General features: G+C 34.3%; 1 protein-coding gene across 6 annotated transcripts in view; it reads left to right on the forward strand.

Moving 5' to 3' along the window:
- The window catches only part of PEX3 (peroxisomal biogenesis factor 3), a 59922-nt gene that overhangs the window by 25195 nt on the left and 20439 nt on the right, over positions 1–14288 (forward strand). For 2 of the 6 annotated variants that reach the window (XR_012433502.1, XM_005552006.4), the window contains 3 exons: positions 2420–2542; positions 8497–8593; positions 13042–13921. The exons of 2 other annotated variants lie outside the window; for them this stretch is intronic. Coding sequence is in view for 3 of the 4 variants with exons in the window: in XM_005552006.4 (XP_005552063.1) it covers positions 2420–2542; positions 8497–8593; positions 13042–13125 (304 nt within the window). In the remaining variant the exon portion in view is untranslated. Of the gene's footprint in view, positions 1–2419; positions 2543–8496; positions 8594–13041; positions 13922–14288 lie in introns of those variants that run through there. 2 more of the 6 variants (XM_045390362.2, XM_074037170.1) reach the window with 1 other exon arrangement.

A 14288-nucleotide genomic window follows, 5' to 3' on the forward strand; every position in this document is an offset into this window, starting at 1 on the left:
TCCCAGCGCAGGTGTTAGGGCCGTTATGAACATGTTACAGTGCTGCAGAGATTTTGTTTATGGCCAGTCTTGGGGCCAGTTTATGGCCAGATTTTGCGGGGGGCGGGGGGGGGGGGGGGGCGGGGCGCGGCTTGCTCCCAGCAGGGAGTAATCACTTTGCATATGGTATTTAAAGTAATGGGGATAGGAACAGATAGAGACTAGAAGACAATTGAGTCATAGAGCACTCCAACATTTAGAGTTTGGGATCGGGGGAAGAGCCAGCAAAGGAGACTGAGCAGGAGCTGCCAGCGAAAGAAAAGAAACACCAAAATAATGAGGTATTTTGGAAGACAATTGAAGAAATGTTTTAAGGAGACTGTGATTAATTGGGTCTAATGCTCCTGAAAGGCCAAAGGAGATAAAGACAGAGAAATAACATTAGATGGAGTTGTTGAGTGATCTTGTTGAGAAGTTTCAGAGGAGCAGTGGTGGAGATAAGCTAATTCAAAAGAATTAGAGTTTAGCAGAGACCAAGCACAGACAACTGTTTCAACATTTTGCTTTGAGAGATTCCAAGAAATAGGACAGCATTTAAGGGGAATATGGGAGCCAGGAGATTTTGACTTTAACATTTTTTTATATACACCTTTCTACTAAACTCCATGAGTTGACTAATTTTTGTCTGTTTAGTTCACCAATGTATTTTCAGCTCTTAGAACAGTGCCTTGCATGTAGTAGATGCTCAGTAAGTATTTACTGAATTGATAGGAGAGGGAGAAATTGATGTAGGAAAGCAGGATAATTTTAAGAACAAAGAACTTCGAATAGGAGAAAGGAATGAGATTCAATACACAGTAAAATAGTTTAGGAGTCAGGTAGGGACGACTGAGGATAGGTCAGATGCATGTAAGTGGGTAGATGGGTGGGACAAGTATGTAGAAGTTCTCTTTGCTTCTATTTTTATGTGTGTGAAATGGGAAGCAAGTTTACCTATTTCTCATTTCTTTCACTGGCCTAAATGAATTCAATTCAATAAGAAGAATAAAAATTAACATTTTTGAGTGCTTATGCAGCAAAGCACTGTTCTATACTGCTTTACCTATCTTAACTCACTTAAACCTTACAGTAACCCTAGGAGGTAGGTACTATGATGATCTTTTCTTCAGTTTCCATTTCTTCAGCTTCCATCCCCTTAATCATTTTTCTTCTTGGAACCTTACCATATTACCTTTAAAAGAACAAAGTTCAGCCCAAATTACCATGCAACCCAGCAATTCCACTCCTAGGTATCCACCCAAAAGAATGAAAACATCTCTAGACAAAAACTTGTTAAGAAATTTTGTAACACCATTACTCACAATAGCCAAAAAGTAGAAACAATCCGTATTTCTATTAACTAACAAAAGTATAAAATGTGATGTATTCATACAGTGGAGCCCTATGTAGCAAAAAAGGGGAACAAGCCATTGATATGTGCTGCAGTATAGAAGAACCTTCAAAACATTATGCTAAGTGAAAGAAGCCAGACGCGAAAGACCACATGTGTATGACTGTTTCTATGAAATGTCCAGAAAACTGTATAGACCAAAAGTAGATTAATAGTTACCTGGAGTTAAGAGTGAGATGAGGATTGGCTGGAAATGGGCCTAATGGGTGACAAAAATGTTCGAAAATTGAATTGTAGCGATAGTTGCACAATTATGCAAATTTACTAAAAATCATTGACTTGTGCATTTAAAATGGGTAAATTTTATGCCCTCTAAGTCCTACTTCAATGAAGCCGTTAAAATGCTTTTAAAAAGAGAGACAACTAAGGAAAAAAGATAGAAAGATACACACATACACATGTACACTCTAGTCAAGAAACTTGAACATAACTAGGTATTTTCTAGCTTTCGTAGCGTCTTTATATATTATTCTTTATATTAAAGAGTTTTGTGAGGAACTAAGAGCATATAATTAAGATCAAAAAGCCCTGATCTCATATTCAAGCTCCCCAATTTACTTATCACATGCCTTTAGTCAAGTTTCTTCTTCCTTCAAGTATCAGTTCCTCATCTGTACACGATAATAATATTTTCTGTCTCACTGAAATATCATGGTAGAGGATGTAAAGCCAACCAATCTATGACTATAAGGAAATTTAAGAGTTTCCTCAAAATTAGTAGTACTAGTATTGATATTTTAAAAAAAAATTCATTGTACAAAGTGCTGACTAGTATAAAAAAATCGGAAGTGGATGAATATTCTCCTTATGTTGTGCTAAATAAGCTCATTTTTAAATACTTTTTAAAGGTTGACTCCTTGATATATTTTTACAGTATTAGATTATGACTAAAAACGTTGGTGGCTTTCAAAGGTAACCACATTATTACTGAATTTGTTTTCTTCTTCCATTCAGAATCTAAAAAGTAACTTGTACTTCTATTTTGTATAGCCCAGATTTTAGTACAGTTTTGAATACCTGTTTAAACCGAGGTTTTAGTAGACTTCTAGACAATATGGCTGAGTTCTTTCGACCTACTGAACAGGACCTGCAACATGGTAACTCTATGAATAGGTAAGATGATGTATAAAAATGTTATACTAATGAATGCTCTAAAAAAATGGTGCTTTGCCTTTTTGTTCCAGATAACAACAAACCTAGTAAATTCGAGTGCCTCATTTTTTAACAAATTAAACTCTGTTAAACCAACAACTTCTTCACTAGCAGAAGCTCCTTCTTGGTTTCAGTATTAAAACTTGCAGTCTTCCAAAAACTTTGCCACTATATCGAAGTACTTAAGTTGTGAAATTACCTTTCTATAAGTTGAATTCCAATTATTGTTTTTTTTTTAACACTTTATAATACAAAACTCACAATGTATTTTAATTTTAATGCATTCTCTAATGTTATTCCATTACTGCAGGCCATTTTGGTCTGCAAAATTCAATACTTTGGTCTTTATAATAACCGGACATTGTTGGTGTAGATTCTCATTTGATGAATTAGCTCCTATAGTTCTACAAATACTTAAATATATTCATTCCAGTCCTTATTATAGAATTAGGAACATTTAGTTAGTGCAATTGTTAGTGATTTTAATCATAACTATTACTAAATCATGGACTTCTGTATGCCAGAAGGTATCTTACGGTTTTTTTTATCTTTATTATCCCAACACAAGTATCTTTGGTCTCACATTAGAATTTACACTCTTTAAGGATTTCTATTTTGCCGTTTTTTATATCAAAACTCAGAATATAACGGGTACTAAATTAATGTTGACTGACTGTAAACTCATTCATTAAAATTTGAGACACATTCTTTGAAGTAGCTTTAAAATTTTTTTTTTAATTGGGGACACAGTAATTGATAGGCAATATGTATGTGCGATATCCAATTTAATTCTTAAATGCATAGGGCCAGAAGTTATTTACCTGATTCTCTGAGACCCTTCTTTATTGTACAGAAAAGATTAATTTGACATTGACATTAAGCATTTGGAATGCTTACAGACATAAAGTTTGTTTTCTGAAGTAATTTAAATATCAATCTAAAGTCTTAAAAAAATGTTTAAGTTATACAAAAATAAATTTCGGCTCAAGACCAATCCTATATACTGTATAAATCAAGGTGCTCAATTAATAAAATTTCACTATAACCTGTATATAGCAAGATATTCGTTATTTCACAAGTGGTGATACGTAATTATAATAGTTATTTTAACATAAGCACATACGTGATTTTGTACACTGAAGAATTGTAAAAATTATACTACAGCCACATCAGCCATGATGGCGTTTGTTTTCTGAGCTATAGAATTCATTATCTACACTTTCATATACAACCTACATGTGCTACCTTGAATTGGAGTTTTATTCCTCAATTACATTTTAAGCCTCCTCTCAAAAGTCAAAGACCATCTTGTGCCATTTCATATCTCTTTACTCATACAAGGCACTCAGTATATATTTTCTATATAAGTTTTTCTATTTCATTTCAATAATCAACTTCAGGCTTCATGATTGAACGCTAGAAACATTTCCATCAAGCCTATTGCCATCATTGTTTAATATGTTGTGAAAGTCTAGCCATCATAGTAAGTAAAGAAAAAACAAATGGCTAAGGCCTGTAATCCCAGCACCTTGGGAGGCTAAGACGGGCGGATTACACTAGCCCAGGAGTTCAAGACCAGCCTGGGAAACATAGGGAGAGACCCTATCTCTACAAAAACTATAAAAATTAGCTGGGCACGTGGCACATGCCTGTGGTCCCAGCTAATTGGAAGGCTGAAGTGGGAGAATCACCTGAGCCCGGGAAGTCAAGGCTGCAATGAGTCGTGATGGTGCTGCTGCACTGTAGCCTGGACAAAGGAGTGAGAACCCCCCGCCAAAAAAAAAGACAGAAGTAAGGTTTTTAACTATTGGCAAAGACACAAAGTACATTATTTATGTGTATTATGATTAATAAGCCAGACCTCTGAAGAGAATCAACTGAAAAATGAAGTAAACTAATAAAGGCTTTGATTTTTTATATATATGTATATAAAAATATGCAACATATATGTATTATATGTATTACATATGCATATAATATCATGTATAATGGATATTTAAAAGTCAAAAGTGTAATATACCAGAGGTATATTACAATAATAATGGCAGCTAATACTTTTTCCATGTGCTAGTTTGATGATAGGTATTTTTCAGAATATATCTCATTGAATTCTTACAATAATCCTAGGAAATACGTGCTAGTATTCTTCATTTTCCAGGTGAGGAGACTAAGACACAGAAAAATTAAATTACTTCAGGTCAAGTGGTAAAGCCAGGTGTTCAATAATGTCTATCTGAGATAGATTTTTAGATTTTTAATTTTAATTATTCTCCAACACTATGATTAATTAAGGTTTAAGAATGTAAGGAGAGTTAAAACTAGAAAAGCTGTTTTGGTAATCCATAACATTAATAAGCTAATAAGATAAAAAACATTATCTTCAGTGTTGCTGAAAAGACATTCAGTAAAACAACATTTATTATGAATAAAACCTCTTACTAGAAATAAAAAATACATTTTTATGTAATAAAATAATATTTGAGTCAGGTGTGATAGCTCACATCTGTAATCCCGATGCTTTTGGAGGCCAAGGCAGGAAGATTGCTTGAGGCTAGGAGTTCAAGACCAGCCTGTGGAACATAGCAAGATGCCCTCTCTACAAAAATTTTAAAAACCATCAAGAGGATTGCTTGAGCCCCGGAGTTCAAGGCCACAGTGAGCTATGATCATGCCACTGTACTCCAGTCTGAGTGACAGAACAAGACCCTGTCTCTTAAAAGTAAAAAATAAAAAAGAGTATTTGAAATCAAAAGCTAATATACTTAACAGTAAAACTAGAATGATTTCCATTAAGTTCAAAAACAGTATAAAGATGGTCACTATTGACAGATTATTCAGCGTCATTCTATTATTCTATCTAATGGAGTAAGGCTAGGAGAAGACCAATGTTGAGATCCAATTAAGGAAAGCAACTGATTTTTTTCTATACTTATATCTCGAAAATAGGTAACTTTTACTGTTGGATAGTGAAAAAAGAAGGAAAATAGACAATTTACTGAGTGTTCTTACCATTTTAATAAACTGTTAGTTGACTGTTGGTTTTCTAAGTTAAACTCATGCTATCTTTAAAAATGATACCAACTTTGAAAAGGGAGAAGAAAATGCTATTGTTACATGAAGGTGACAGACTTTATACTTAGAAACCCAAGAGAATCAACTAAAAAGTGTAAAATTAGCCTTCCAAAATTAATCTATAATCAAAATATTATCAAAATTCTATTGGAGATTAGAGGATGGTTGATTTTTTTCATCTTAAACCTGACAAATGATAATAAAGGCAATCTGGAGGAATAATGGAGTGAGAATGTTTAAACAATTACTGGAAAAGAAGAGCAATGAATATGCTTTTCCTGTATAATATATAATATCAGGTATAATTATTAATGTTACTCATAAAATAATAGGTAAGTCAGTGAAATAGAATATACAATCCAGAAGTAGCCCTAAAATATGTAGGATGTTAGTAATGATTGTGGGCAAAATGTACGTTAGTAAGACAAATAACAATTAGTCATTTTACAATGACTAATAAAATTCAGGAGGTTTAAACCTTTAAATATACTAAGTAAAATCAAATGAACTGATCGAACACAGGTGAATCTTTATGTGACCTCAAGACGGAGAAGGTATTTCTAAGAATGAAAGTAAGGAACTTTATATGAAATAAGGATAGGTTTGACTGTGTAATTTTTAAAACTTATAGATCAAACAAGCTTTTATAAGCTTTTCATCAATATTAAATGCAAATAATATATAGGAGGAAATGTTTGCTCTGTGTGTGTGTATATATATGTATATAATACGTGAGTGTAATGACGTTATATGCAGAACTTTTGCACATCAATTAAGGGAGCAAACACCTAAGGAAAGACAAATTTTCTTTCGTAGAAAATGTGCATCAAAGGCACAGATAATTCACAAAAGAGCAGATGGAAATGGCCAATTTGTTAATCTAAGATTTATTGAACACATGCTATGAATCAGGCACTGTATTAGGTTTGTGTTCCCATGGATCTTACAGTCTAGTTGGGGAAATAGTAAATATAATCGTATAAAGTATGAGAAGTGTTATAAAGGAGAAGAACACTGAACATATAATAGAAAAATTTAAACAAAAGTGGACAGTCAAGCAGTTTTCCTGAGGAAATAATTTGAACTGAGAACTAAGATTGGAAGCGATTAAATATGACCCTAGACAGCAGTGGGGCAGTTGACATTCTGGGCAGAAGCCACACGGCAAAGATTTTGAAGCCACCTAAGTACGTTTTAAGACCTGTAAAGAGGCTGGGGTGGTAGCTGAACACTTCTAGAACTAGAAGAAGAGTGGTGTCAGACAAAGCTGGAAAACGCAGCATATACAGATATGGCTGTCATCTGACAACACTGGAAGGCCGCTGGAGAGTTTTGAGCAGGAAAGTGATGTAATGGAATTTACATTGTATGATTTCTTTGACTGCTTTGTGGAGAAGGAATTGGGGAAACAGGGATTGGGGCAAGACACAGCAGTGGATGAATGAAGACTTATTAATCAATTCAACAAGTATGTATTGGATGTCCACTGTACACAAGACCCTTTACTATGTGCTGGGACAATACAGTACATAAGATAGACATGGTATGTAACCTCATGGAGCTTCCATGATAGTGAGGGAGAGACAGAGCAATCAAGTAATCAAAATCATGATAGATTTTGAGAAATGCTACAAAGGTACCATGAAAAAAATAATGCCTGCTTCCCTCAGGAATACATAAATCTTCCCACATCCATTATTCTTTTTTAAGCATTGCCTCAAATCTCAGCATAGCACACTGGTTGTACACCCTAGCTTCGGCACTTGCATGATATTTAACAGGAAATTTCTAGTGCAGCCCTAGGTTGAAATGTATGAGATGTCATATTTAATAAGACTAAATATACAAGCCCAACACAAAAATGAGTCCTGTTGTTTAAGTCATTATATCACATACATACAGTGATACATACATGTATTCATTTATGCATCCAACAAATGTTGTGCTCTAACAAGTTAAAAAGTTGTTGCTGTAGTCCAGGCAAGAGATAATTGCTCAGCTTGGAATCTGTTTGGCAATGGGAAGAATTCTTGGCACTTCTTTATTTGGATATAGGCAAGAGAAAGAAGTGACAAGGATTTTCAAAAGATTTTAAGATCATTAAAAGATTTCTTTTGAGAAATCTTTAGAATATCTGATTGGATATAGACAAGAGAAAGAAGTGCCAGGGATAATGCCCATATTTTCTGCTTCTAGAGCTGGATAGATAATGGTGTGGTTCACTGGAATAGGGGGGGAAATACCCAGCATTGTTAGTAATTAAGAGAAATGCATATTTAACCTGTAAGATACCATTTTCACCTATCAGATGTAGAAAGATTAAAGAAAAGGATAATGTTGGATGTTGAAAGAAGGCATAATGGAGCAGATACAGTCATACCCTTTGACCCAGTGATTTCATGTTTATACAAAAAGTTATTTAGATTAAGAAAATTTAGGCAAAAACTGAAATACCCAACTCTAGGGAGCTCATGATATAAATTGTCACAGCTAGAGGACAGATTACTGTATAGTCATTAAAAAACAATCAGACAAACACTTTAGAACTTTTAATAAGATGGAAAATACTCATAACAATAAAACTGCAAAAACAGTATGCTTAGGAGGTTAGAGGTTTTTGGTAGACACAACAAAACAAAGATGTGCAAAAAAAAAGCCAGAAGACATTGGTCATGATGTCAATTAGAGTTGTTATTTCTAAGCGATAGAATTGTGGGGTTTTTTTCCTTTTTAATAGATTTCCAAAAATATTCTTCAATGGCTATGTATTACTTTTATAATTAAGATGTTAAAGTCCTATGAGGTCATTTCAGAAAGTAATCATTACTGTGATGATTTTTCAGTCTTTCCAGTGTCAGCCTGCCTTTAGCTAAGATAATTCCAATAGTAAACGGACAGATCCATTCAGTTTGCAGTGAAACACCTAGTCATTTTGTTCAGGTAAGGAGAAAGCTTGGGAGTGTTATTAAAAGCAAATTGTATTCATGGGTGGTGGTCATGTGTGTCTAAGATAAACTTACATTCTCTGCTGAGATGTTTTTTCAAAAAAACACAGAACTTGGAACTACATGTAGAGTGTGGTAGAGTGTCCCATGAGAGTAATAATGGATTATAGCAAATGTGTAAGTTTGGAGTATCTTTCTCCGTGTTGTAGTCCAACACTGTGGTACTACATTTTAGACCAGGTATATTATAGTGGTCAGTTGAATGTATATAGCATGAATGTTTTGCATTAAGTTGTGCTAATAAGAAGATTGAGCCTTGAGGCAGATCAAGGATCCCATTCTACACATTTTGAGGAAAACTAAAAAAATTTTTGGAGAAGTAAGTCATTTTAGTGATTAATAAAATGTAACTGTTAATAGTGCATCAATAATATGCTCACTAAAAGTTCCATAAACAGTGGGTCATTTAGATGTTTTATCAGACTACCTATAAGTCCGTCGTCTTTCTTCATTTCCATTTGGAATGCATTGAGTAATTCACTAATTCATTGAGTCAGACAGATATTATAAACAAAATAACTTTGAATTTCTGAGTCATGTGCAAACTTGAAAACTGTGTTATAAGTTAAAAAAATTGTTTGCAATACCAATTGCAAACTGCTTCAATAATGTACAATGAGAAGAGACCCTATGGCCTAAGAATAAAGCTGACGTCTTCTTAGTGTAACTTGTCTCAGATAGTTTAGTGTATCCTCTCTGTAGACTTTTTACTCTTGATAATGTGGAGAGCACTGAGACTAAGAGTTTGTTTCCTCCTTTCACTGTGGTGTCATCAGCCTGTCCTTCACACGCACTGTTCTCTTTCTCACCCATAAGAGCTGGGCACTCATGTTGCAGAAGAAATAGTGAATAAGACTGATCTCATTTTACTGAATTTTAAGCTTCACATCTATATCAATGTGAGAAAAAGGTCATAACTTGGGGCATTTAAACTTTACCTTTACCTTTGTCCTCTTCTGGAGAAGTCCCTGACTTGGCCAGTAGGCTGTTCATTTTGACAGATAAGTGGAAATGACAGCCAAGCATAAAGCATCATCAACCTTAATGCTTAAATTTTATGCAGTACACTTTAATTAAAATCGATATAATTGATAATAAAAACAAATGTTTCAGTACAGTAAAAACACCATTGATACTAATGTTTAGTAAAGATTTTTAGTGTAACTGGATGTATATTAAATGTATATACTAGACCATTGATTGACAAGGCTATAACAATTATAGTTTAATTTTTTAGACTATATGAGTTAAAATACCAAGTGGTCTTCTTAACGTGTGCTCTACTATTTCCACTTATCTTTTTGTAAAGCCTTTCTTTGCCTTGATTAGAATGTTAATTTACATAAAATTAATCCTTTCAAATTACTGCTATTACTTCAACTACAATGGTGTGTAGGAGAGCCTATTGTGGGAATGCTGTAGAACAGGGGTTGGCAAACTGTACAGGGCCAGATAGTACATACTTTATGCAACATACATTCTCTACAGAAACTATTCATATCTGCTCTAGCAGTGTGAAAGCAGTCAGAAACATACATGAACAAAAGAGTGTGGCTGTTTCAACACAACTTTATATACAAAAACAGGCAGCAGTGGATTTGGCCCACAGGCTGTACTTTGCTGACCCCTGTGGTAGAAGATACTAGGATGGTAGTTCGTAAAGGTAGGGAATGGGAGAATCAGAAAACAATCGAGAAAAGTGTTTTTTCAAATTATTTTCAAATAGCTTTCAAATAACATAAGCAGGAGATAAATTATTTCAGATTGCTTTCAGATTAACATGAGGAAAGAGCTTTTATAATGTGAACCAACCCTGTGATACATAATTTTTATCTCAGACTACTGAAAACATCCTGGAAGCTGCATCAGGATACAGTATTTGAACAGATTGAAGTCTTTATTATAAAGCTGATATAAACTAACTATGACCTATGAGCCAAATCCAGCCAAGCACCAGCTTTTGTAAGTTTTGTTGGGTGACAGCATGCCCATTGGTTTATGTGTTGTTTATGGCTGCTTTTGCACTACAATGGTAGTGTTTCTGAGACTTGTCCATACACTTCACATACAATGTACCCAGATATACCACAGTCCTCCAGTGTTTAAATCATTTTTAGTGTATAAATTAAAAACTCGATAAGATCCTTAAGATTAGAGTTTTTTCGGCCGGGCGCGGTGGCTCACGCCTGTAATCCCAGCACTTTGGGAGGCCGAGGCGGGTGGATCACGAGGTCAGGAGATCGAGCCCATCCTGGCTAACACAGTGAAACACCGTCTCTACTAAAAATACAAAAAACTAGCCGGGCTGGTGGCAGCGCCTGTAGTCCCAGCTACTTGGGAGGCTGAGGCAGGAGAATGGCGGGAACCCGGGAGGCGGAGCTTGCAGTGAGCCGAGATCGCGCCACTGCACTCCAGCCTGGGCAACAGAGCGAGACTCCGTCTCAAAAAAAAAAAAAAAAAAAAAGATTAGAGTTTTTTCATAACTCGAAACCAAAGCAGTTTTATTATCAAGTATAATCTAAATTACGAAAAATAAGTAGATTGTTCTATCATATGGCTGATGGCTACTGTTAATAATTTGTTGTGCCAAAGTGAATGTGGACCTGTCTGCTGCTGTTCATGCTGTTGAGCATTCAGCCTGCATTTTCTAAAGCTGACTTGCTATTATTATTATTATTTTTTTTAATCTACTGTAACTATTCTGAAAGCTTCATTTGTATCATGTATTTGTACATGATTTGGCCTTCATTTGAAAGATTTTCTGCCTCTGTTCTTTTCTCATTAGCACAAGACAGTTAAAGTAATGTTACTTAAAGCCAATAAGAGCGTAAATATAAACATGCCCTAAAATCAGGAACAACAGTAGGTTATATGTTTTATCCTCTCAATAATCAAGAGCGTGCTTGAGTTTTCTTTACATTTTCACAGAAATCAAAACACAAAATTTCCCCTCAAATTCTTGGGCCCCTGAAAGCATGTCTGTAAATTCTGGTTTGAGAAACATTGATCTAAACCTGTTTCATTGAACACCTAGACTGAATACTTGAAACTAAATAACATCAAATTGGCCGGGCGCGGTGGCTCAAGCCTGTAATCCCAGCACTTTGGGAGGCCGAGATGGGCGGATCACGAGGTCAGGAGATCGAGACCATCCTGGCTAACACGGTGAAACCCCGTCTCTACTAAGAAATACAAAAAAATAGCCGGGCGAGGTGGCGGGCGCCTGTAGTCCCAGCTACTCGGGAGGCTGAGGCCGGAGAATGGCGTGAACCCGGGAGGCGGAGCTTGCAGTGAGCTGAGATCCGGCCACTGCACTCCAGCCTGGGCTACAGAGCCAGACTCCGTCTCAAAAAAAAAAAAAAAAAAAAAAAAACATCAAATTCTCTGACGAGATAATTTAACCATGAATTGATTGAGATTAGGACATGTCTAAACCTCACTTGGATTTTCTGATACTTAAGAAACAGAGATCACTAGGGCCAGGTTTCCTTCACATTTCAGAGGCTCTCAACCTTTTCTGTCATGGACCCTTTCACAGGCTGGTGAAGTCTATGGACCCCTTCTCAGAACAATATGTATAAGTGCATACAGTAAAATACATAATTAAAGGAAACCAATTATATATAGTTTTCAAAATTTCTTTTAAAATTAAGTTTATGATATAGCAGTATTGCTTCTTTATTCATGCATTAAATACGAAGATATAATGAGAGTTCTGATAACTTCCACAACTGTCATATGACATGAAACTGCCTGTGATTTCTATTGAAGACAAAGTCATACAACCTGCTAATATCATCACAGTTTGTTGCCTACATTCATAATTGAAAGAGATACCAGATTTTGGTTAGAAGTTAATAAAAATGAAGATGTAGTTTTTTCTTATCTTTACATTCGCAAATCCCTTGGGGTGTTAAGAACCCTTACACTATAGTGTATGTGTGGTTCATGTATGTGTGTATATGTAAAATATGCACTTGCTACCTATATTCATACCATATGTTAGATCTTCTAGAAAGTAATATGCCCTTAACCATGTTGTGTCAGCTTCCAGCAAAAGTACCTTTACTCCTATAGTTATTTATTCAACAGATACTTATCTAGCACTTGACATACACAAAAATTCATTTGAAGACTATTTGGGGTTTTTGTCCCTCAAAGTCACACTTGAACGCTTATAATACCATCATCCCTCATATAAGAACCTAAATAATAACTATCTTCTAGAATTTATTATAAGAAAAACTACTCATTTTCTTAAATGGTTTGCCTCTTGGCCTTTACCACAAAACTTAGAACTGAATTCATCCCTTGATTGCAGAAATTAATTCAAATTTTGTATACTTTTTGCAAACTATAATGTTACATTATCATCTTTGCTAGGATCTGTTGACAATGGAGCAAGTGAAAGACTTTGCTGCTAATGTGTATGAAGCTTTTAGTACCCCTCAGCAACTGGAGAAATGATTTTTCCTTCAAGAAAAACTACAGTGGGGATTCGTTTACTTTTTAAAATACACTGGGTAAATCAACTATACTTAGAGTAACAGTTTGTTATCAAAATGTCTGATAAAATATATTCTTAATAAAAGTCTTCATTTCATAATGAAATCAATTTATTTGGCATCTTAATATATTTTTTTAGATTCATCAACAGACCAGTTTTTGTGGGCACATATATGTACACGTGTGCAAATATCAGAATTGTTAATGATTTGTTACACATGGACATTCGTTCCAAACTGACTAAAAATCAATGTAGATATTTTATATACATATATATATATGAATATGAAATTCAGTGTACTTTGCCATATTAATACTGAGGAAAAATATCTGTTGGAGACATAGGTCTAGAATATGTGAATTTTGGGAAAATATGCTGTTTAATTATAATGTTCCCTAGACCGCTGTAAACAGAAGTGAATCTGACTTTTCTCTAGCTACCCTTCAAAATAATAAATTATTTGTTTCAAATATACCTTGATGGAGGACTTTTTTATTCTTATGGAAGTAGTAAATTTCAACAACTATGATGAACTATTTTTCCTTTGCTATTTCTTCACTATATTTTTTAAGGTTTTATTAGCAAGACTTAGAAAGTTACATATTGATTTAGAGGCTAAAATTGTGTTGATGCTGTTTACTCACCTAATTACATAGTTTTAATCATTTGTATGTACTTATATAATTTTAAAAACTTAACTTTGTATTGATTTTGAATACAGTGAAAATCTTACTGCAATAAACTATTTTAGTAAAATATTATTTTGTTGAGTTAATATTTTTCAGCTATTAATTTACTTATCCCATAGCATTTTTGTTATTATTTCGGAAGAGAGAGCATGCTAGTTTAAGTTTCATTTTAATTGGTCATGTACTTGGTGCTTTTTTGTTGTTGTTAACTTGTTCATTTAGTAAAAAGCAAATAGCTTTACTTTCTGGAGAAGAAATAATTCATTGTCTCTAGTAATACATCTGTAATTCTTCATTTAGAAGGGTAATTAGGGCAAAAGTAAATAAATCATTATATATCATTAGTATGTTGACATATATTTTCAGTAACATTGTTTTATGTTCCTCCAATATAACATGTAGCTGAACAGTAGAAGGTAGAAAATAAATTATGA

The sequence above is a fragment of the Macaca fascicularis genome, chromosome 4 (genome assembly GCF_037993035.2).
Source record: "Macaca fascicularis isolate 582-1 chromosome 4, T2T-MFA8v1.1".
Classification (NCBI taxonomy): domain Eukaryota; kingdom Metazoa; phylum Chordata; class Mammalia; order Primates; family Cercopithecidae; genus Macaca; species Macaca fascicularis.